Genomic DNA, 24,834 nt, shown 5'->3' on the forward strand with positions numbered 1-24,834 from the left:
CTACTTAATGGCTCATAGATCTCTCCTCTATAATGTCCATTCACTCCAACCCAGCATATAGAATGTGGTTTTGAAACATCATTTTAAAACGGAATGTGAAGGCACAAAATGACTGTCCAAACCAAGCACAGGCGCCCAGTGCACGCTTGGTATGACCAAAAAATTGAAAGCGCCTTCACTCCTATTTGTTTTTAATCCATCTCCACCTCTTCTTTCTTGGATAACAGATCTGGCTTTACGAGAGTCAGAGTAGGGAATAGATGGATGGAAAACAAGTAGTTGGGAATGTGAACCAATCTCTTTGGTCATGCCAAGGATATTTGGTTTGAACATTCATTTGTTCCGATAAACTTCCTCAAGGAGTTTGTATATTCTCCACCTTGTTTGCGTGGGTTTCCTCTGGGTTCTCCCGTTTCCTCCCACATTCCAAAGACATACTGATAGGGAATTTAGATAGTGAGCCCCATCGGGGACAGCGATGATAATGTGTGCAAACTGTAAAGCGCTGCAGAATATGTTAGTGCTATATAAAAATAAAGATTATTATTATTTAAAATGGACTCCAAGATCTCCTGACATATTTCTTTTAGTAATTGCTTGTTTCTCCTGAAGACTTCAATGCTAAGTTTCTATTTTGGTACTATTGATTGTGGAGTTCTTCTGTTATTCCTCCAAGAAATATATTTATAAATTGACAACTGGGTGTACCTGCTGGGAGAGTATGCTTACACTGAACAATAACTGTACCGGAAAGTGTGTAAGGGCATGCGTCTTTCACAAAGAGAAAAGTAACACCCAGTTGATAATGTAGAGGAATGTAAAAATATGAAGTTATTAAAAAAGATGCTCCAGTATTTCTATTTTTGGGGGGAACACAATTTATGAAAACAGAAGTGAGGAGGGCCACCAGGTCCTCTGCAAAAGCATTTTCATAAAATACATGCAGCAAAGTAGAGTAACCCAGAAAGTATGCTGCCTCATAAGAAAATGTGTATAGGACTTGTGTGTCCTATCTAAGCAGGAACTATGCAATATAGAAATATAGCATTTTTTTCACTGTTTACAACCTGGAATTGCAAGAATAATTTATGATAAGAAAAGTGCTTTATCATGCTGATATTGGATTATTTCCAGGCTCCAATCCATGCCCACAAGTACGGTAATATTCAGGCTTTAAGCATCTGACACTTATGTCATGATCATTAAAAAGTGAGAGGCAGTGAAGGGGATCATATATGAGGGTCGGTACGTGTCCCCCAGAATGTGCCTAGAAACATACTTAACCTGCTGGAGAATGTTGAAATCACAGACACAGCTGTGGCTACAATGCAAAATAAAAGAGAGTGTGGACTTGGGCAAGCTATTTGACAAAGTCAGATTTAAAAAAAAACCTGACATGGGCTTTTAATTTTGGAAAGATCTGTAAGAATGGTAGTGGGACAGATCTCTTCCTCCACTCCGGATTTTGGGAGTGGCCCATGGCCACGATACCCATTTAAACTTTCAGCTAAGGTTTGGGTGGGTCAGTATTGAGTTTTGCAAGCAACAGAGCAGGAGGCTCTATGTAAGGCCAGTCTCACACGTCCAGATAATTCAGGTACCGGAAAAATTGGTACCGGAGTTATCCGTGTCCGTGAGCTCACGTGGCACATCAGTGTGGCACACGTGCGGCAGCCGTGTGCCGACTGAGTACCACACGGACCGTGCAGGAGACAGCGCTACAGTAAGCGCTGTCACCCCAGCGTGTGGTGCTGAAGCCGCCATTCATTCCTTCTCTCCAGCAGCGTTCGCTGGAGAGAAGGAATGAAAAATCAATGTTTTTTTATTATTTTTGTGTTTAAAATAAAGATCCTTGTCACCTGCCGCCTCCCACCTCCTGTGCGCCCGCCCGCTGGCATTAAAATACTCACCCAGCTCTCTCGATGCTTCCTCTCAGCGCCGCAGCTTGTCCTGTGTGAGCAGTCACGTGGTACCGCTCATTACAGTGATGAATATGCGGCTCCACACCTATGGGAGGTGGAGCCGCATATTCATCACTGTAATGAGTGGCACCACGTGACCGCTCATACAGGACAAGCTACGGCGCTGAGAGGAAGCATCGCGGGTATTTTAATGCCAGCGGGCGGGCGCACAGGGGGTGGGAGACAGCAGGTGACAAGGATCTTTATTTTAAACACAAAAATAATAAAAAAAACATTGATTTTTCATTCCTTCTCTCCAGCGAACGCTGCTGGAGAGAAGGAATGAATGGCGGCTTCAGCACCACACGCTGGGGGGACAGCGCTTACTGTGCAGGTTGTCCATGTCAACGGACTGACTCGGATGTTCTGGCTGCAAACCGGACAAGAACATTTTTAAATTGGAAAGTAAAGATGTTTAAGCTGAACTTTCTTGTGTCACTGCCTCATTGCAGCACAGACACGAAATCCACAGCTTTACATAAGCCACAAATGGAATTAAATAGGAGAAGTGAAATACAATTAGAAAAGGTGTTCTCTAGCCATTTCTGGTACTTTGGTTGCAGTTCAGATTTTGGTGTTAAGCACCAGTTTGCTTACTTGAATTAAATTGGCATGTTTCCTAGCCTTCTATACCTAAATCACTATACATCCAGTATATACAGTTCGGTCCAGAAATATTGGGTGAGTGACACAAGTTTTGGCATTTTGGGTGTTTACCAAAACATATTCAATGTACAATTATATAATCAATATGGGCTTAAGGCCCCGTCTCACATAGCGATTTACCAACGATCACGATCAGCGATACGACCTGGCCGTGATCGTTGGTAAGTCGTTGTGTGGTCGCTGGGGAGCTGTCACACAGACAGCTCTCTCCAGCGACCAACGATCAGGGGAACCTCTTCGGCATCGTTGAAACTGTCTTCAACGATCCCGAAGTCCCCCTGCAGCACCCGGGTAACCAGGGTAAACATCGGGTTACTAAGCGCAGGGCCGCGCTTAGTAACCCGATGTTTACCCTGGTTACCAAAAAAAACAAACAGTACATACTCGCCTTTCGGTGCCCGTCAGGTCCCTTGCCGTCTGCTTCCTGCTCTGACTGAGTGCCGCCGTACAGTGAGAGCGCAGCACAGCAGTGACGTCACCGCTGCGCTCTGCTGTCACTGCTGTGCTGCGCTCTCACTGTACGGCGGCACTCAGTCAGAGCAGGAAGCAGACGGCAAGGGACCTGAAGGACACCGAAAGGCGAGTATGTACTGTTTTTTTTTTTTGGTAACCAGGGTAAACATCGGGTTACTAAGCGCGGCCCTGCACTTAGTAACCCGATGTTTACCCTGGTTACCCGGGTGCTGCAGGGGGACTTCGGCATCGTTGAAGACAGTTTCAACGATGCCGAAGTCGTTCCCCTGATCGTTGGTCGCTGGAGAGAGCTGTCTGTGTGACAGCTCCCCAGCGACCACACAACGACTTACCAACGATCACGGCCAGGTCGTATCGCTGGTCGTGATCGTTGGTAAATCGCTATGTGAGACGGGGCCTTAAGGCTTTATGAGTTACAGCTCTTTAATATGTAGCTGACTCTTTTGAAAGTGACCAAAAGTATTTGGACAATTATCTCAAAAGTTGTTTAACACCTTCTTTCCTTGCTATTTTCCGTTTTTGCGCTTTCATTGTTTCCTCCACTTCTTCCAAGAGCCATTTTATTTTTCCGTCACTATAGATGTATGAGGACTTGTTTTTGCGGGATGAATTATTTTGAACAACATCATTGATTTCAGGAAAAACTGATCTGACAACACGAATCTCCAGGTCAATATGAGTACGCAGATACTAAACATGTATAGTTTTTTTTAATTCCAGTAGTGAAAAAAAAAATCTGAAATTTGGAAGAAAAAAATATTTTGCTTATGTCACCATTTTTCAAGACTCGTGCTAGGTGAGGGTTTATTTTTTGCTAGCTGAGCTGACGTTTTTATTCATATCATTTTGGGGTAAATACGATGTTTTCTTGCCTCTTATTTAATTTTATTGCAATGTTGCGGCGGACAAAAAAAATGTAGAGTTTTGACTCATTTTCTCGTTACGACGTTTACTGATCGCATTGTTTCTATATTTTCATTGATTGGACATTTCTGAACGCAGAGATACCAAATATCTATATATATATTTTTTTAATTGTTCTATTTTCAATGGGGCAAAAAGGGGGGTGATTTGAACTTTTCATGTTTTTTTATTTTCATATTTTAAAAAACTTTTTTTTTTAAAAACTTTTCACTGAATTTAATAGTCCCTTAGGAAACTTGAAGCTCCGATCGTCTGGTCGCCTCTGCTATACATAGCAGTGCACTAGCACTGGTATATATAGCAGAAATCACGATCTCCTATGAACACCAACAACGGTTCTGCATTCACAAGGATATCGTAATGCAGACCTCCGACTGTTATAACAACTGGCGATCATGTGAAAGGTGCGCCAATGGGCAGGATTAATGATCCGCTTCCTGCTGGTGCGTGTTAAGTCCCGCTGCTGTCAGTGGTTGACAGCTGAACTTAACAGGTTTCATTGACAGAAAACCTTCTAAAGAGTACCGTAAGTGTTGTTTAATTTGTATTTAATTAATCAAGTGTACACAGGAAAATAAGCAACTTTGTAATATATCTTATAGGAGAAATATGCCTTCTGTGCCAAGACTGATCTTTCATTCTTAAAATTCTCAATTCTCTGATAAAATCTGATAGGAAATATGATGAACTCTGTATTCAGTGCAGACAGATTTCCCTATTACTGAGATAGGAGATGACAGTTGGTGCTGATGAGATTCTATGTATGGGGCGGGGCGAGGAGGAGGGAGGAGCTAGTAGCAGAGCCCACCCCCCGTGGTCTACATAGAATCTCATTAGTAGTATCTGTCATATCCTATCTCAATAATATCAAAATCCGTCTTCACTGAATACTGATTTTTCCCAAGAAAAAACAATTTAGAAAATTAACGATCAGTCCTGACAAGGAAAGAAGCAGATTCCTCTGATAAAATATATTACAAAGTTTCTCATTTTCATGTGTACTACTCATTTATGAACTCAAAATTAATATGAAAATAACACTAAGTAACTCCAAATCGAAATCATGTAGGATAGGCATTCATTAATATTTCAGAGATCTCGTGTGGGTTTCTTGTGACAAACTTAACATTTCTCCGAATAACAATTGTTTTGTTTTATGAAATTGACGTAAAGGGTTGCACACTTGATCTGCAGAAGTCAACATCAGCCCAGATTCTCTTCCAGCTTGAGTTGGACACAGCAGATTTTTTTTCCCGTGTTGGCACATCATCAGGGCTGTGCGGGATGGGGGTTAGTTAAGTGGCTCATTTCAGTAAGTAAAGCAGCCCTCTTCTCCGACTAGGCAATGTAGAGATGATGGGGCTGGCCTAGTTCTTGACAAGAGCCAGATAAATATCCCTCATTATTAACGTGGCAACACATAGGAGCGTTTTTTGTGTGGGCATGTCAAGCTGGAAGCGAATGTGCCAGGACCCGGAGGTGACACCGATATCTGGAAATCAGAACTCCTTTGAAAATACAAGTGAATCGAGTAAGTTTTACGACACATCCTTTAGTTTTGTGTTCAGCATTACACCAGTGGTCTACAACTAGTGCTTCTTCAGCTGTAGTGGAACTCCAACTTCCAGCATCCCCTGCTAGTCTATGGCTACTGGGGCATGCTGGGAGTTACAGTTCTGCAACAGCTGAAAAGATGCTGGTCGGAGACCACTATATTACATAAAAAACATACATACATCATAAACCACATCTTCACAAACACAACGTTGTAATATAATATATGCAATATCTGTAAATACATGAAATAAAATGCTATCTAGAAGATCAGAAAATAAACTGCACTAAATAATGTGCTTAGAGGGTCATTGTGCATTCTGTACTGTGAAGATATTTAAGGGGTTTCACAGATTAATAATACCAATAATTAGTGAAGGGAGCGCTGCAAATAATCCAGCTTTAGTCAGAGTGCTCCCGCCAGAGTACAGGGTGGGCCATTTATAGGTTTGTGGCACATTAGTATATGAGAGGGGGGGGACTTTTCAAGATGGGTGGTGACCATGGCGGCCATTTTGAAGTTGGCCATTTTGGATCTAACTTTATTTTTTTCAATTGGTAGAGGGTCATGTGACACATCAATCTTATTGAGAATTTCACAAGAAAAGCAATGGTGTGCTTGGTTTTAATGTAACTTTATTCTTTCATGAGTTATTTACAAGTTTATGACCACTTATAAAATGTGTTCAAAGTGCTGCCCATTGTGTTGGATTGTCAATGCAACCCTCTTCTCCCACTCTTGACACACTGATAGAAGAAATGATAGAAGAACCGTAGAAGAAATGCTAGCACAGGATTCCAGTATCCATGGTTACAGATGCTGCACATCTCGCATCTTCACAGCATAGACAAGTGCCTTCACATGACCCCAAAGATAAAAGTCTAAGGGGGTCAGATTGGGAGACCTTGGTGGCCATTCAACTGGCCCACGATGACCAATCCACTTTCCAGGAAACTGTTCAGGAATGCTCAGACCTGACACCATACTTGATGGTATGGTGTGGTAAATGGGGTACAAAGATAGCGGGGCCATTCTTCATCAATGGAAACCTCAATGCCACTGGATATCTAAAATTGCTACATGATGATGTGTTGCCCTCTTTATGCACTGAAGATGGCACGTTCCCTGCGTTTTTCCAGCAAGATGGTGCAACACCACATTATGGGTGTCAGGTCGGAGCATTCCTACAAGGAATCTGACCCCCTTAGACTGGCATTTCTTCTGCAGTGTTGCTAACAGTGTATCAAGAGTGGGAGAAGAGGGTTGCATTGACAATCCAACACAATGGGCAGCACTTTCAACACATTTTATAAGTGGTCATAAACTTGTAAATAACTCACGGAAGAATAAAGTTACATTAAAACCAAGCACACCATTGTTTTTCTTGTGAAGTTCTCAATATGTTTGATCTGTCACATGACTCTCATCTCATAGGAAAAAATAAAGTTGGATCCAAAATGGCCGACTTCCAAATGGCCGCCATGGTCACCATCCATCTTGAAAAGTTTCCCCCTCCCATATACTAATGTGCCACAAACAGGAAGCTGATATCACCAACCATTCCCATTTTATTTAGGTGTATCTATATACATGGACCACCCTGTAGATCCCCTTATTGTGGAGGCTGCAAAACTATTACATGTGGGGACCATATATATAATTACATGTTCTACACCGGGAAAAAGCTGTCTATAGCCATACATACACCTCTGTATACATTGTACTACATGTTCTATCCTGCAACATATATAAACAGAGTTGAGTTTGACCTTTCTGCACTTCTCCCATATACAGAGCTCTATGACTGCTCATTAGACTGGGACTACACCAAGATTGTGGCTGCAATATAGGTGGCGCCTCCTAAGATCACTGCACGATGCTGCTACATCACAGTATAAGGCCTCATTCACATGTCCATGTATGTAAAAAAAAAAATACATGTGTCATCAGTTTTTTGGATTACTGTGTCATTAGTTTATGGTCCAAGTGTCAGTTTTTACCATCAGTATACCGTCTGTGTGTCCGTTTTTACCATCCTTGTGTTGAGTTTTTCACCATGGATAAGTAAGTAAATGACAAACCTTCTCCTATACTTTGCAATGTTAAATACAGACTGTACACTGATGCCATCCGTGTGCTGTACATGTTTTTCGGGGACCCATAGACTTGTATTGGGTCTTGTCATCCGTGATATTGTAAAAAAAACTGACATGTGAAATGTCCTGCAGACTATAACTTACCTGCAACAAGGGCAGGTGAATGAGGACTAGTGCTGGTGAATGGGGTCACCTTGTGACCCACAAAATACCGGAACTCGCAAAAAGTGGTAACCAGTTAAATTCTTAACGACTTGCTTGTTGTGGTCCCAGTACCTTGCGGGTTGCAATGCAAGCCTGTTTACCTGCATTATGCTGTGAAGCCGCATACAGCAATCTTTGGCCACATGAGCACCAGTCTCCTTAAGCTAAAGACCCCTTCTATTAACCAATAATACAACAATCCAAGCAAGATCTGATAGAATGTAAAGCATATTTTACATCAGTCATTACCAGTCTAATAGTCTATGATTTATGCTGAAGATGTCTTACTAAATACACTATAATGACCAAATGCACGGATTCCGCATGTTGCATATAGGAAAGCCACAGGTAAAACAACATGAAAAAAGGAAGAGTTGGTGGTTAGCTCTGGGGGTGGTGGATATGCATGTATTGGTGAAATGCAACATCTGGCAGTCATATTGCATTCTAGAATTCAAAGCTCTGCATCTTGTTGGATGCCACGTGCAAGGAGGCACATGATTCACAAGAGTGAATCCATGCAGGATACTTACCTTCTCAGAAATTGCATGATCATAGAGATTAGAGATGAGCAGGGGTCAAAATACTCGCAAACACCAAAATTATCACCTGATTTTGGCAGGTTACATTGGTATCTGAACCTAATGCCCATAGAAAGGACAGAAAAATAGAGGGGAAGAAGACAGAAAAAGAGAAAAGAAGACAAGATATAGAGGGAGACAGAAGAAAGAAGTACACAACTTTTCTTCTGTTCTTTTTCATTCATTTCATTAACAAAAAAAAGATGAAATTTGGACTAAAAATATTTTGGTACTAATACAGGATGAAACGATAAAGGGACAGTGATCCGTCAGCGCCAGTTACTCGGTATTTGTGGTTATGGCTTTCCAGGCATATGGCACAAATGTAAAGTGAAACACATCCTTGGAGAACCTTATGGGCAAAAACACTTTCCACTAATTCAGACTGGCCAAAAACTGGAGCTAAAGATGCTAAAGATGGCGCTAAGTATGGCAAGGTTGATATTAACAACTACGGCAAGGTATTTGCATTTTTTATGCAAGACATCTGCTTCCTAATCGATATGAAGCTGGCATGAAATGATTCATGTGTGCCATCAAAATGACGGTGATCTGCTCACTGTTGTATTGAGAGACGTGATTAACGCCTCTGATACATTGAAAATGTAGAATGACTTGGTGATAGAATTTAATTGCTCTGACTGGTATTACAACATGAACTGGAAATGAAAATCAAAGTGTAATGGTCATGATAACTGCTGGCATTGCTGTATATCAGAATTAAAGGCAACGTGTGACTTCAGCAAATGCAGCTATTTGAAATATCAAAATGACTAAAAAGAGGTGGCACCAAGTTTTAAAATTACCTCCAGTGATACCTTGCAGATCACTCAGGGCCCGACCGCTGGGACCACCACTATCTCCAAGAACAGAACTGTGCAGAGCCATTTTCAAAGAGAAGAGGTCAAGCATGCACATCTTCACTCCATTTACTTTCTTTGGGACTGCAAAGGTCCATTCACATGGGACTCTGTTCTCGGGAGAGGTGGAGGCCCTAGTGATCAGACCCTCATCACCTTTAAAACTTGGTACAAAGCCTTTAAGTGTGAGCCATAGTTATGTGACCCACACCTGGTGTCTGCCCTTGAATGTACCTTTCCTCCACAGAAGCTTCCTTTATCTGCTGATGTGGTTTTGTTCCTTCCATCTCTCGTATGCTCACAGCATAGATTTTAGTGGTGTAATCAATGGATTTCTCTCTGGCAACATCACTGTCGTAACCTAGGTAAAATAAACTGATATTCAAATGAACAGTAATAAGAAAATAAACTACGCTCAGCCACCATAGTATATTAAAAGGGTTTTATGGACAACGCAGTTTTGTTCTGAAAGTCATCTGAAAAAGATTATTACTAGTGATGAGGAAATATACTCGTTACTCGAGATTTCTCGAGCATGCTCGAGTGAGCTCCGAGTATTTTTTAGTGCTCGGTGATTTAGTTTTTCTTGCATGTGGGGGTTGCCCTGTTGCTAGGGAATCCCCACATGTACTTATGCTGGCTAACAGATGTAAATCATTCAGCTGCGGCAATAAAAACTAAATCTCCGAGCACTAAAAAATACTCGGAGGTCACCCGAGCATGCTCGAGAAATCTCGAGTAACCAATATATTCGCTCATCACTAATTATTACCTTTAATCAGTGAGGAAAGCCGACTGCAAGAGTTCAACATCACTGCAGCATCACCACAGGACGAATTATGGGGCTGATTTATCAAAACTGGGGTAAAAGCTTTGAAAAGTCACAACAATTTGAGTAATGGGGGATCGACCAAAATGTTGCGAATTTTGTGTTTTCACCCAAGTTTGAATTAGCTTCATGGAAACGGGTGAAGCTGGGGAGGAACCAGGGCGCAGTTATGCCTGCCCACCAAAATAATTAAAAATGCAATGATTGGAGTAGCATTTCTGGTGTGGTGCTCAGAGGCGCACACCACTCAGAAGATGCCCCAAATTCATCAATTTGCATGTGCTAAGCATGCAATACACCTGTTTTAATGAATCAGCCCCAAAGTATTGCACATTAGCTCTCATTCATCAAAGCAATTTCGTCAAGATTTTGGGGTAAATTGCTTTGAAAAGTTGAACATTTTTGTGTCTTTTGGTGCTTTTATGCCAGTTTTTCTCGGCTTTACCAAAATTCGGCGTGGGCACATGAAACTACAACATCTTATTTCCAGTTATAGACTTAAGTAAGATTTCTGGCATGCACATCTTAATGAATCAGGAGCGTCTGAATACTGAATCTGGGCCATTGCCTACAGACATAAATCTGTTAGTTGAGAAATGCAAGGATATGACTGATGCTTAGGGGAGGGAGATGCTCCTTGTAGCTGAAGGTCCATAATGAGGGACCTCCTCTATTAACTCAGAATTCCGAAACAGGATTACTTAACGCACCCCTCCAGCATTTCTCTCTATTTCACCATTGGAGCGGTGCAACTAATCTAAGTTCCCTGCACCTAGTAATATACTTACCAGTTGCCATCTTTATCTGTTATCGGCGTCACACTGCATTCATCTTCTGCAGTTTGTGACCTGCTGGATCTCTTCACCGTATGCTGGCTGATCCAGAAGTCACTACTCAATGTAAGTCAATGTGAGCCAGAACGAGGCCTGACCGATTATCTCATAGATTGACGCTGAGAGCTTGTGACCATTACCTCTGACTTCTGGTCAGACAGACATTGTGGTCACAAGATGGCAATGAGTCAAGTACAGCTGAAGATGGCAGATGGTGAGTATAATACTATGGTCAGGGATCTTGGATTTGTGGTACCACTCCAGTACTGGAATCATAAAAAATGCTGAAGTGGTGCTTTAAAATGAGCTATTGAAACTAGAAATCTCCTTTAAATCAGCATATTGATTTACTTCCCCACCTCCATCTTCCTCTGCATCAGTATCTGACTCTTCGCTGTCCACAGGTTTACTCTCTAAGTTGCCAAATGCCTCTCGTGTCCAGATCATCAGCGCGGTATCTGCCCCACCTACAGTCAGCAGCGTGGAATCATCGTATAACCACCGGACATTGGTCACATGAGCGCTATGGCCGACATATTTTTTGAATTTGGCATCACGACCCTATAATAGGAGACAAAAAATTGTGAACTTTTTATGTTGATTTCTCTAGTGTTAATTGACAAAACAGAGCAGCTCAAAAAGGTTAACTTTTTTATATGTCTTTATCATATTATGTTGCACAAAGACATCATAGCAATAGAGAACTTATACCAATATATATGAAAAAGTTGCTAAAAACGCTCCCCCAAATCGCCCCATCCCTTCAGCTGTGAGAACACCATACTTGAACAGTAAACTGCATTCAGAAAAGCCCCGGAAGCCCACTGACATTGCAATACATGGTTAGTTACATGCAAAAACTGCTTAGACAGAGGTGATATATATAAAAAAAAAAAAGATTAGTTTGTAAAAATGTTATTAAAACAGGAAGGTTGCAGGACCAACAAAGTGGTCATAAAAAGGGTTAGACTATTTACACTTATAGAAATCCTGACTAAAGTTAAAGAATAACCATAGTTTTAATTTTTATTTCATAAATCAATAGTGCACATGACAATTAGAAACTTTGTAATATATCTTAACAGAGGAATCTGCTTCTTTCTCTGCCAAAATTGATCAGTCATTATCAAAAGTCTCAATTCTGAGGGAAAAAAAAAATCTGTATTCATTGCAGAATCTCCCATTACTGAGATAGGAGCAAAATTTGCAACATCAAAAACTCACCAAATACTCATTGTGGGAACATAGCCTAAGGCTATGTGAATGCAATTTCTGTGGGACTTATCTGGGATTGTGCCATTGTTTTACAGCCCTCGCACAACAATAAAATAATATCGAAAAAGCAAGTCACAGATACAGTGGGGCAAAAAAGTATTTAGTCAGTCAGCAATAGTGCAAGTTCCACCACTTAAAAAGATGAGAGGCGTCTGTAATTTACATCATAGGTAGACCTCAACTATGGGAGACAAACTGAGAAAAAAAAATCCAGAAAATCACATTGTCTGTTTTTTTATCATTTTATTTGCATATTCTGGTGGAAAATAAGTATTTGGTCAGAAACAAACAATCAAGATTTCTGGTTCTCACAGACCTGTAACTTCTTCTTTAAGAGTCTCCTCTTTCCTCCACTCATTACCTGTAGTAATGGCACCTGTTTGAACTTGTTATCAATATAAAAAGACACCTGTGCACACCCTCAAACAGTCTGACTCCAAACTCCACTATGGTGAAGACCAAAGAGCTGTCAAAGGACACCAGAAACAAAATTGTAGCCCTGCACCAGGCTGGGAAGACTGAATCTGCAATAGCCAACTAGCTTGGAGTGAAGAAATCAACAGTGGGAGCAATAATTAGAAAATGGAAGACATTCAAGACCACTGATAATCTCCCTTGATCTGGGGCTCCACGCAAAATCCCACCCTGTGGGGTCAGAATGATCACAAGAACGGTGAGCAAAAATCCCAGAACCACGCGGGGGGACCTAGTGAATGAACTGCAGAGAGCTGGGACCAATGTAACAAGGCCTACCATAAGTAACACACTACGCCATCATGGACTCAGATCCTGCAGTGCCAGACGTGTCCCACTGCTTAAGCCAGTACATGTCCAGGCCCGTCTGAAGTTTGCTAGAGAGCATTTGGATGATCCAGAGGAGTTTTGGGAGAATGTCCTATGGTCTGATGAAACCAAACCGGAACTGTTTGGTAGAAACACAACTTGTCGTGTTTGGAGGAAAAAGAATACTGAGTTGCATCCATCCAACACCATACCTACTGTAAAGCATGGTGGTGGAAACATCATGCTTTGGGGCTGTTTCTCTGCAAAGGGGCCAGGACGACTGATCCGGGTACATGAAAGAATGAATGGGGCCATGTATCGTGAGATTTTGAGTGCAAACCTCCTTCCATCAGCAAGGGCATTGAAGATGAAACGTGGCTGGGTCTTTCAACATGACAATGATCCAAAGCACACCGCCAGGGCAACGAAGGAGTGGCTTCGTAAGAAGCATTTCAAGGTCCTGGAGTGGCCTAGCCAGTCTCCAGATCTCAACCCTATAGAAAACCTTTGGAGGGAGTTGAAAGTCCGTGTTGCCAAGCGAAAAGCCAAAAACATCACTGCTCTAGAGGAGATCTGCATGGAGGAATGGGCCAACATACCAACAACAGTGTGTGGCAACCTTGTGAAGACTTACAGAAAACGTTTGACCTCTGTCATTGCCAACAAAGGATATATTACAAAGTATTGAGATGAAATTTTGTTTCTGACCAAATACTTATTTTCCACCATAATATGCAAATAAAATGATAAAAAAACAGACAATGTGATTTTCTGGATTTTTTTTTCTCAGTTTGTCTCCCATAGTTGAGGTCTACCTATGATGTAAATTACAGACGCCTCTCATCTTTTTAAGTGGTGGAACTTGCACTATTGCTGACTGACTAAATACTTTTTTGCCCCACTGTAAGTGGCACAGATGTTTTCGGTTCCGCGATTTATCTGTGAGCTGCAGTCACACAACATGTCACCTTGTAGTCCCAGTCTAAGGTCTCGATCACACGGCTGTCAATTCTCTCATGTGACAGAACTGGGCCGATTACTATGCTAATGACACTTGGATCAAACTATGTCAGAACTTGAACAGTGTAATGTTACTGTGATGTGATTCTCTTGCATGGTGCGGATGCGGTGGAAAACTTAATTCTCCATCTTCTCCATGGTATCTGGGCATTTACATCCAAGTGCAGCCTGATATTTCACCCATACACTTGTATGAGTATGTGTGGTCCGATTCAGATGCACACGCAGGATGCCAAATCAGCATGAGAAGAAAAAAAAATTGTAGATCTGCACTGCCCCACAGTATAACATTAGGCCGAGTGCTATCCGATAAACATCAGATATCACTCGGCCGTGTACACACGTTGAGTATTTGGTGAGCTTGTTACCTCAGTATTTGTAAGCCAAAACCATGAATGGAACAGTGTGAGGATAAGAATAATAGAAACACTTCTGCATTTTTTACCCACTACTTGTTTTGGCTTACAAATTCTGAGGTAAGAAACTCACCAAATACTCAACGTCTTACCGTGGTCTTAGGCTATATTCCCACAATGAGTTTTTGGTGAGTTTTTTTACTGTGCGTATTTAAAAAAAAAATGCAAGTAACCTATTTTACTTAATGGGATCAAAAACTCACCAAAAGCTTGTCGTGGGAACATAGCCTAAGGCCACTTTCACACACTGAGTATTTGGTGAGTTTTTTTACCTCAGTATTTGCCGAAACCAGGAGTGGAACAATCTGAGGATAAGTATAATAGAAAGGTCTCACCACTTCTGTATTTTTCTACCACTCCTGGTTTTGGCTTACAAATACTGAGGTAAAAAACTCACCAAATGCTCAAACGTGTGAATGTGGCCTTATACACTAGTGTCAGTGAGCCCTAATGGCAGACCTACCCACCGTCCCGGATCCAGCGGGACTGTCCCGATTTTGCCAGTCAACCCCGCGATCACGGGCGAGACATTAGTTGTAACGGACTGGCTGGGAGGTGTGTAATATCACCCGGTCAGCTCCCCGAGTCCCTGAACCCGCAGAGCAGAACACCACATATTGGCTGCTCTGTGCACACAGGACCTGTGATGAGGTCACAGGATGGGAGGAGTCAGGGGTCACATTATCGGGAGGACCTCCATGTACAGGACTCTGCTGGTTGTCATGGCGCTGGACGAGGGTAAGTGTACTGTGTGAGGTCAGGAGGTGTTTACAGTGTGGATGTAGCAGAGCCGTTTGTGTACGAGGTGTATGGATCGGAGCAGCGTGTGAAAGGTGTATGGAGCGGAGTCGTGTGTGTAAGAGGTGTACAGAGCCGTGTGTATGAGGTGTACGGAGCGCAGCCGCGTGTGTATGAGGTGTACGGATAAGAGCAGCATGTGAAAGGTGTATGGAGCGGAGCTGTGTGTGTAAGAGGTGTACGGATCGGAGCAGCGTGTGAAAGGTGTATGGAGCGGAGTCGTGTGTGTATGAGGTGTACGGAGCAGAGCCACGTGTGTATGGAGCGGAGCCGTGTGTACAAGGTATACGGAGCAGAGTGTGCAACGCGTATGGAGCGGAGTCGTGTGTGTGTACGAGGTGTACGGAGCGGAGCCGTGTGTGTACGAGTTGTACGGAGTGGAACTGTGTGTGTACGAGGTGTACGGAGCAGAGCTGCGTGTGTACGAGGTGTACGGAGTGGAGTCGTGTGTGTGTACGAGGTGTATGGAGAGGAGCCGTGTGTATATGATATGTATGGAGCGGAGCCGTGTGTGTATGAGGTGTACGGAGTGGAGCCGTGTGTGTACGAGGTGTACGGAGCGGACACTAGCTGTGTCGGATCGGAGCAGATATTGCTCCTTGCTCTGACACTGACTGGCACAGGAGACATGGAGAGGTCTTTATCAGTGGCGTATCACAGCTGCAGCGATGTGAGCAGTCAGCGGCGCAGCTGGATGACATCATTCAGCGCCGCGGGAGTGGAAGCTGCCGGCTGCTGCGAGGGAGCACCTTGAAAGGTGTGTGTGTAGTGATGGAGAAGGCAATGATGGGGGTGGGGTAACCATGTGTGGCCATTATACTGTACCCAGCATCATGTGCGGGCCATTATACTGTATCCAGCATCGTGTGGGGCCATTATACTGTACAAAGCATCATGTGAGCCCATTATACTGTATGGACCATCACGTGGGCCCAGTATACTGTACACAGCATCATGTGGGGCCATTAGGCTAGGTTCACATTGCGTTATTGGGTGATCGCTAACGGACAGCGTTGCACGGCGAAAATGTCGCAATTAACGCCATGCAACGGGTCTGTTAGCGCACCCATTGACAGCAATGTAAATTTTGCCTGCAGCGCATCGCTAGCGCGTGCCTTTTTCGTCTCGCGCTAGCGATGTGCCGTTCTCTTGTGGCGTGCCTCGGACGCTGCTTGCAGCGTCCACGGCGCGCCCGAGGTCCGTTCTTCGCCCTCGCAGATCGCAGATCGACCCCTAAACGCGGCCCCGAAAAAGACATTGCGTTAGCGCAATCCGCTAGCGCTAAACGGATTGCCCTAACGCAATGTGAACCTAGCCTTATACAGTACGGAGCATAATGTGGCCATTATACAGTATGGAGCATCATGTGGAGCCATTATACAGTATGGAGCATCATGTGGAGCCATTATACAGTATGCAGCATCATGTGGGCCCATTATACTGTATAAAGCATCACGTGGGGCCAGTACACTGTACGCAGCATCATTTGGGACCATTATACAGTATGGAGCATCATGTGTGGCCATTATACAGTATGGAGCATCATGTGTGGCCATTATACAGTATGGAGCATCATGTGTGGCGATAATACAGTATGGAGCATCATGTGTGGTCATTATACAGTATGGAGCATCATGTGTGGCCATTATACAGTATGGAGCATCATGTGTAGCCATTATACAGTATGGAGCATCATGTGTGGCCATTATACAGTACGGAGCATCATATGGAACCATTATACAGTATGGAGCATCATGTGTGGCCATTATACACTATGCAACATCATGTGGGCCAATTATACTGTATGGAACATCACGTGGGGCCAGTACACTGTATGCAGCATCATTTGGGGCCATTATACAGTATGGAGCACTCTGTGTGTCCATTATACAGTATGGAGCATCATGTGTCGCCATTATACAGTATGGAGCATCATGTGTGGCCATTATACAGTATGGAGCATCATGTGTGGCCATAATACAGTATGGAGCATCATGTGTGGCCATTATACAGTATGGAGCATCATGTGTGGCCATTATACAGTATGGAGCATCATATGGAGCCATTATACAGTATGGAGCATCATGTGTGGCCATTATACAGTATGCAACATCATGTGGGGCCAGTACACTGTATGGAGCATCATTTGGGGCCATTATACAGTATGGAGCACTCTGTGTGGCCATTATACAGTATGGAGCATCATGTGTCGCCATTATACAGTATGGAGCATCATGTGTGGCCATTATACAGTATGGAGCATCATGTGTGGCCATTATACAGTATGGAGCATCATGTGTGGCCATTATACAGTATGGAGCACTGTGTGGCCATATTTTTTTGGTTTATAATTGTTTATGAAACATTGTGATCAGCAGTGCTAAATGGTGTGGTTGGGGCGTGACTAGTTGTGAAATGGGTGTGGTCAGAGGCATGGCCTAAAATTCGCTGCAGCGCGAACTTTGTCCCTCTTTCCGTTCCTCAAAAGTTGGGAGGTATGCTAATGGAAATAGAAATTATTTACCCGGTGCTGATTAGCACAATCAAATTCTTATACTAGACCACTGACTTTGCTTATTTCTGTACACTTACCTTCACAGGATAAGAAAAGAGTTTCACAAATCCAAAATCATCTCCTGTAGCTAAAGATTTTCTATCTTTGGTAAGAGAGGCAGCATTTACGTCAGTCACGTCACTGTGAGCAGGCCAGATCCCTTCACATGTGGGACCAAGGACGCAGGTCCAGGAGTGCCAATCTATCCGCTCCATCTGTGACAATGTACATCACGGGTAACATGTTATCAGTCCCAAATACAAGACAAAAAAATTCTACTCATGGAGAAATTATAGGTTTCATAAAAAAAACAAAGTTGTATCAAGGTTCTGGAGAAATGACATTGCACTACTAATTGCTTTACTACAATTACTATTCCTATAATAATAATAATATTCATTAAAATGGGGTCAGTTGTTACCTCAGCAGATTTAATGACATATCTTTTTCCCCTTGGAGCTTCAAAAAATAATTGTTCTTTGGCACCTGTATTAACTTGCAGCAATTTACCTTTTATTAAAAGCAGAAAAGAACAAATCTGTCAATCAGAATATAGGAAGTGAAACATTGGTAGTGTTATATAGATCCTGCTACAAAACCTAGAGGGATCATTCACCTCCGGAGCCCTGAAGAACTAACACCTACATTAGTTTTGTTAACCCCATCCTGCTGATTCCAATTTCCATTTTTTTGTTTTTGCTTTTTCCTCCCCTTCTTCATAACTTTTTTTATTTTTCGGTCCACATAGCCATCTACAGGTTTGTTTTTTGGGGACGAGTTGTGCTTTGAATTACACTGTGTTGTCATGTGATGCACTGGAAAGAGGGAAAAATAATCCAAGCGCAGCAAAATTGCAGAGAAAAAAGTGCAATTCCACAATTGTTTTTTTTTTCCATCATGTTCACTATACAGTAAAACTGACCTGGCAATATGATTCTCCAGGTCACTACGATTATGCAGATTCCAAACATGCATATTTTGTTTTTTAATTAAGTGGTAAAACAACATTCAGAAATTAAAAAAAAAAATTACAAATTATTGCTTGTGTTGCCATTTTTAGACACCTGTAAAGTTTCCAACTTTTGGTCGATGGGCTGTGTGGGGGCCTATTTTTTGCACTGATTTTATTTTTCATACCACTTTGGGGTAGATATGATGTTTTCACCACCTTTTATTGCATTTATACTGCAGTGCTAAAGCAGCTGGAAAAACGTAATTATGGGGTTTCGATTAAACTATTTTTCTCATTGCGCCGTTTATTGATCGGGTTAAATAATTTGTATTTTGATAGATTGGACTTTTATGGATGCAATGACATCAAATATCTTTATTTTATTATTCTTTTTTACTAAATTTTAATGGACGAAACTGGAGGTGATTTGAAATTTTATTTTTTTTATCTTTTCAGAATTTTAAAAACTTTTTTTTTTTCACATTCTATTTATTTATTAGTCCCCCTTAAGCCGGGGTCACACTTGCAAGTTCAATGCGAGAAACTCGAGCATCAATACTCTGCACTGCTGCCGGTACTTGGAACCGGAGTGTGCAGCTGCATGTATTTCTATGCAGCAGCAGACTCCGGTCCCGAGTGCCGGCGGCAGTGCCCGGTATTGATGCTCGAGTTTCTCGCATTGAACTTGCAAGTGTGACCTTAGAGAACTTGAACCTGCGATCATCTGATTGCTTGTGCTATACACAACAATAATACAGTACTGCTATGTATAGTTCAGCTCACCCCGCAGCTGTTACAGGTAGATGGTGGCTGAACATCACAGCTATCATCTGCCAGGGAGCCGGCATAAGCCGTAACTGTACAACATATGTCAGTAAGGGGGCAAAGATTATGGTGAAAAACTGGAATCCCCAAAGTTGTCTAGAACAAAGATATTTGTGTCTACTCCACAATATTAGAACTCTGTTGAATTTTCCTAATTATCAAAAATCTGAGATGTTAAATGAAGTCCGTCAGCACAAAACGACTGTTCAAACCAAGCACAAGCACTCAGTGCATGTTTGTTTTGCATCTCCTCTGCCTTCATCCTTCACAGGAGACAGAAAAGGGAACAGAACAATAGAAAACCAGTAGGTGGGAGGGGACACACAAATGTTTAGACATACAAAAAAAAGGGCACCATTTAAAGGATGTTTGTCAGGGTAAAATGACTGCTGAAACTGAGCACACCCATTCATTTGTTATTGATGTGATCACCCAATTTAGGAGGGATCGGTCATCTAACCATCTAATTTATATGGGAACATCCCAGCATTTAAAGTCCAATTGTGCAATTCTCATCTACGCTGACATCTGGAAAAATAAAAATTGAGCAGATGGACTTCCACTCCACAATTCTATTATTCCCCGGGAAGATAAACTTGTCCTATGGATTAGTGGTGAGCAAACGTGCTTGTCTAAGGTGTTAGGTGAGCATTGTTGTTTGCTAACCGAGTGACGAAAAATATGTTGCGTCCCCATGGCTGCATGTCTGTTCAACAGCCACAACACATGCAGGGAGTTCCTGTTTGTTAGGTAATCCCTACATGTGTTGCAGCTGTCGAACAGCCGTGAGACATGCGGCCCCGGGGACTCGAACATATTATTTGAGCACGCCGAAGACACTCGTTTAGCACCCGAGCATGCTTAGATAACACCTTATCCGAGCATGTTCACTACTAGGGATATCTCAGAACGTTTTAAAACTGGAAAATCCATTTTATATCTTGAGAATATTCCATACTTCCAACCAATTGCAAATGGTGACGTTTAGTTTACAGAGATATAGGACAAAGGACAATATTACAAAATAACTAGTCAACGTTTATGTATTTTTTTTTAAATATTCTTTAATGGTAGTGTGAATATTTTACCTCTAGAGTCCCAGTCAATGTGGGTTATGTAGCTGGATGCTCCTTTGCAGATACCAACCCTCTTGCTTGTCAGTACATTATAGAAATCAACAAAGTTATCGTGAGAGGCCACTGCCAGATATTTTCCAGCATCTGCAAAAGACGAAAGAAGGACTTTATTGTACCTCCGTATAGCACAGACATTGTATTCCTACAGTGATAGGCAGCTCCATAGTCATCCTTGATATAAGGGACACCCTTTATTCAAGCGAAGCATAACTGCACTGCTCATGTAAAAATCACAGCACAGCTACTGAAAAGCCACAAATCAGCCACAGCCGGACAGATACACGGTCACCGCAATTACAGCCGAATATAAAATTAGACAGAAAATAATGATTTTAGTTGGGAGCAGAACCACTAATGAAAAATCCAACTTTGCTGATTGTGCTCTTTCTAAATACCAATATGTGGCTCATATGGTTCTTATATAAGCAGGTAATATCTGTAATGTAACCTTGCCTGGTCATCTCAATATTTTACTGCCATAATAATAGGAACCTAGAATACATAAAGCCTCCTTTACCAATCAGCAATGTAATCATCTGTAATTTTGATAAGGTTTTCATAAAGGGCACCATATATCTACGCACTTTAATTCCTCAATTAAAATCCTTCCCACTCTTGTGTCCTCACATCACCATCACCATATACCATGGAAAAATGTCTACGATAATTATCACTTATCAGTCTGATGAGTGGGTCGGGACCATCATCGGCGCCTCCTGGCAAGCTGATAATTCAGGATGAGCTGTGCACCCCACACTATCCCCTATAGGCTGGTGCATGGGCGTTTCATACTACCTGGGTGAAGGCAAACGAATCCACTCAGCGATAGTATACGATTTTCAGCTAGATGTGGATGGTGTGTGTACGATTTCCATGTGATACTCAAATCAAATGCAAGTCAGTGGAAAACCTCGGACTGCACTCGGATGACATCTGAGTGCATTCTGATCTTCACGGACAGACACAATGGAGAAGTTATAGACTTTTTTTTTTCATCTTCCCCACATCCGAGGAAATCAGGGCACACTATGTCCACACTCTGATCAAACTCTGATCGAAGTGTGAATCTGAGAAAATACATTTGGCAAGACCCTATTATGTAAGAACATAATAAAAAAGCAACAAAAAATATCTAAGTATTAAGAACAAAAACTATAGTGCTAGAAGGGTTCATACCTGGAGAGAATTTAATATCAGATATCATTTCCTTCCTATGGTGAAAGGACACCATGTCTTCAAGAGTGTCAGCATTTACCACTATGAAGCTGCCATCATTCAGGCCTACAGCTAAGGCTTTCCCGTCTGGAGAAAAGGCACAGCATCGTCCACCTGAAGCACACACAGGTAACACGCACGGTTAGTGGGGAGCACACTATAGACACTTCAAAACAGCCGGAATTTTGTCTGTAAATAAAAAATGTCATTCTTTTCTGCTTCCAGTTGTCACACCCATCGTTACCTAATAAAAGCAGCGTTGCTGGTTCATGCAAAAATGCATCAGCCAACTTTGGTGTATTGTGCCACACACAGTAGACCAACGTTAACCAATCTCACTACTTGGCAAGAAAAATGGAGGAAGGAACGATGCAGCATTTTAGACTGATATCCACATATCCCATCCTGGATGTTACGATGATGAGCCTATACATCTCTATTGGGAAGCCAAATGCTGACAGCCATGCCAGGTCTACAGTTGAAAGTCCACAGGAGAAGCAGTATGCAAATCAGGTTGGAAGTGCATAGGGGTGTGTCCTTGCCCTTGCACTGACTCTTCCTAGTGCACTGGTACGCCCCCCGTGCACTCGCAGTCTGATTTGCCTATGGCTTCTATACTAGATTACTCATGACTGGCGCATCGGATCTTTGCAGAAAAGGTATCATTTTATATTGCAGGACATGTAAGAAGCTTTAATTCTATTACAAAGACTGTCTGCTTTTTGTGCACAATGGTAACTGAAGAGTAAACAAGTAGCTTTTATCAGAAACAGGGAACCTGCTTTTTTACGAGCATAGTCCAGAGTCTAATGTAAAACTGTAAGATCTGTGTCTACAAGGGTTATAATAATGCACTAAAGAATGTTATACAATAAATGTTTCTGAATACCTTAGTTTTGGGATTTTTTGGCACCCGATACTCACCCTTTTTCAGCTTCCGCACAGCCAGCATGCGGTGATTGGAGGAGAGCTCCCAGATCCGGAGTGTTTTGTCATCACTCACTGTGGCACTTACAGGTTGCTGTGGATGGGTTGCCAGACCCCAGACTTCACCTTCCATATGACCCTGTCACAAATAATAAATTCCATGAAAAATGAGCTTATTGACTAGCAATCATTTCTCTATTAGGTAGTTATGCTTTTCCAACAATATGGCAACTACAGTAAAACTATAATGATGCGTTAAAATGAATGTATTGCCCATATATCAGTATATAACACTGAACAAGTAAGATAAACATTTATATACACTCTAGATGGTGGCCTGATTCTAACGCATCGGGTATTCTAGAATATGTATGTCCACGTAGTATATTGCCCAGCCACGTAGTATATTGCCCAGCGACGTAGTATATTGCCCAGCGATGTACTATATTGCCCAGTTACATTGTATATTGCCCAGTGACGTAGTATATTGCCCAGTGACGTAGTATATTGCCCAGTGACGTAGTATATTGCCCAGTGACGTAGTATACAGCACAGAGCAACTTAGTATATTGCACAGCGACGTAGTATACAGCACAGAGCCACGGAGTATATTGCCCAGCCACGTAGTATATTGGGCAGTCACGTAGTATATTGCCCAGCTACGTAGTATATTGCCCAGCCACATATGTCACAGGTTAAAAAAAATAAAAATAAACATATACTCACCTTCCGAAGGCGCGCTGTAGTTCTGTCGCCTGTGTGGGGTGCAGGTGGCAGCTTCCGGTCCCAGGGTGTGATGACGTCGCGGTCACGTGACGTCACGGCAGGTCCTTCTTTAACAGGCGCGCAGGACTTGTGATGACGTCGCGGTCACATGACCGTGACGTCATGGCAGGTCCTTCTCGCAGACCATCCTTAGCACAGGAACCTGCCGCTTGCATGGACCGGTCACCGGAGCGTCGCGAGGAGCGGGAAAGGCGGCGGAAGGTGAGTATAAAATGATTTTTTATTTTATTATTTTTAACATTAGCTGTTTTTACTATTGACGCTGCATAGGCAGCATCAATAGTAAAAACTTGGTCACACAGGGTTAATAGCGGCGGTAACGGAGTGAGTTACCCGCAGCATAACGCGGTCCGTTACCGCTGGCATTAACCCTGTGTGAGCGGTGACTGCGGGGAGTATGGAGCGGGCGCCGGGCACTGACTGCAAGGGAGTAGGGAGGGACTAATCGGACTGTGGCCGTCGCTGATTGGTTGCGGCAGCCATTACAGGCAGCTGGCGAGACCAATCAGCGACTTGGATTCCATGACAGACAGAGGCCGTTACCAATGAATATCCGTGACAGAAAGAAAGATAGAAAGACTGATAGAAAGACAGAAGGACAGACAGACGGAAGTGACCCTTAGACAATTATATAGTAGATTATATTTATAAAATAAAACATTTTGCCATATTTAACATGCAAATAAAATTATAATATTCAAACACAGAGTTAAAGGCTATGTGCACACGTCCTGAATTGCTGCGGAAATTTCCACGGCAATTCCGCTACTGTGCCGTGGGTAAAACGCATGCCAATTCCCACTAAACAATTGTGTTTACAAGTGTAATTAGCTTGCAGAATGCTAGCGTTTCCCAAGCGATCTGTAGCATCGCTTGTAAAACTGATTGACAGGTTGGTCACACTTGTCAAACATAGTTTTGGACAAGTGTGACCAACTTTTTACTATTGATGCTGCCTATGCAGCATCAAAAGTAAAAAGATCTAATGTAAAAAGTGATAAAAAATCGTGATATTCTCACCTTCCAGCATCCCCTGCAGCCTTCCTGCTCCTCGCGATGCTCCCGTTCCCAGTAATGCCTCGCGGCAATGACTCCAGATGACGTAGCGGTCTCGCGAGACCCACGTCATCACAGGTCATTGCCGCAAAGCATTACTGGGAACGG

General features: G+C 42.5%; 1 protein-coding gene across 5 annotated transcripts in view; it reads right to left on the bottom strand.

Moving 5' to 3' along the window:
- EML6 (EMAP like 6) overlaps window positions 1-24,834 on the bottom strand; it is a 170,985-nt gene that overhangs the window by 42,977 nt on the left and 103,174 nt on the right. For 3 of the 5 annotated variants that reach the window (XM_077282703.1, XM_077282702.1, XM_077282704.1), the window contains exons 21-27: window positions 22,882-23,023; window positions 21,919-22,071; window positions 20,695-20,826; window positions 18,251-18,339; window positions 17,868-18,044; window positions 11,343-11,544; window positions 9,556-9,682 (exon numbers count right to left, since the gene is read on the bottom strand). In XM_077282703.1, coding sequence (XP_077138818.1) covers window positions 9,556-9,682; window positions 11,343-11,544; window positions 17,868-18,044; window positions 18,251-18,339; window positions 20,695-20,826; window positions 21,919-22,071; window positions 22,882-23,023 — 1,022 coding nt within the window. Of the gene's footprint in view, window positions 1-8,413; window positions 8,522-9,555; window positions 9,683-11,342; window positions 11,545-17,867; window positions 18,045-18,250; window positions 18,340-20,694; window positions 20,827-21,918; window positions 22,072-22,881; window positions 23,024-24,834 lie in introns of all 5 variants that reach the window. The other 2 variants (XM_077282700.1, XM_077282701.1) reach the window with 1 other exon arrangement.

The sequence above is a fragment of the Ranitomeya variabilis genome, chromosome 2 (genome assembly GCF_051348905.1).
Source record: "Ranitomeya variabilis isolate aRanVar5 chromosome 2, aRanVar5.hap1, whole genome shotgun sequence".
Lineage (NCBI taxonomy): Eukaryota > Metazoa > Chordata > Amphibia > Anura > Dendrobatidae > Ranitomeya > Ranitomeya variabilis.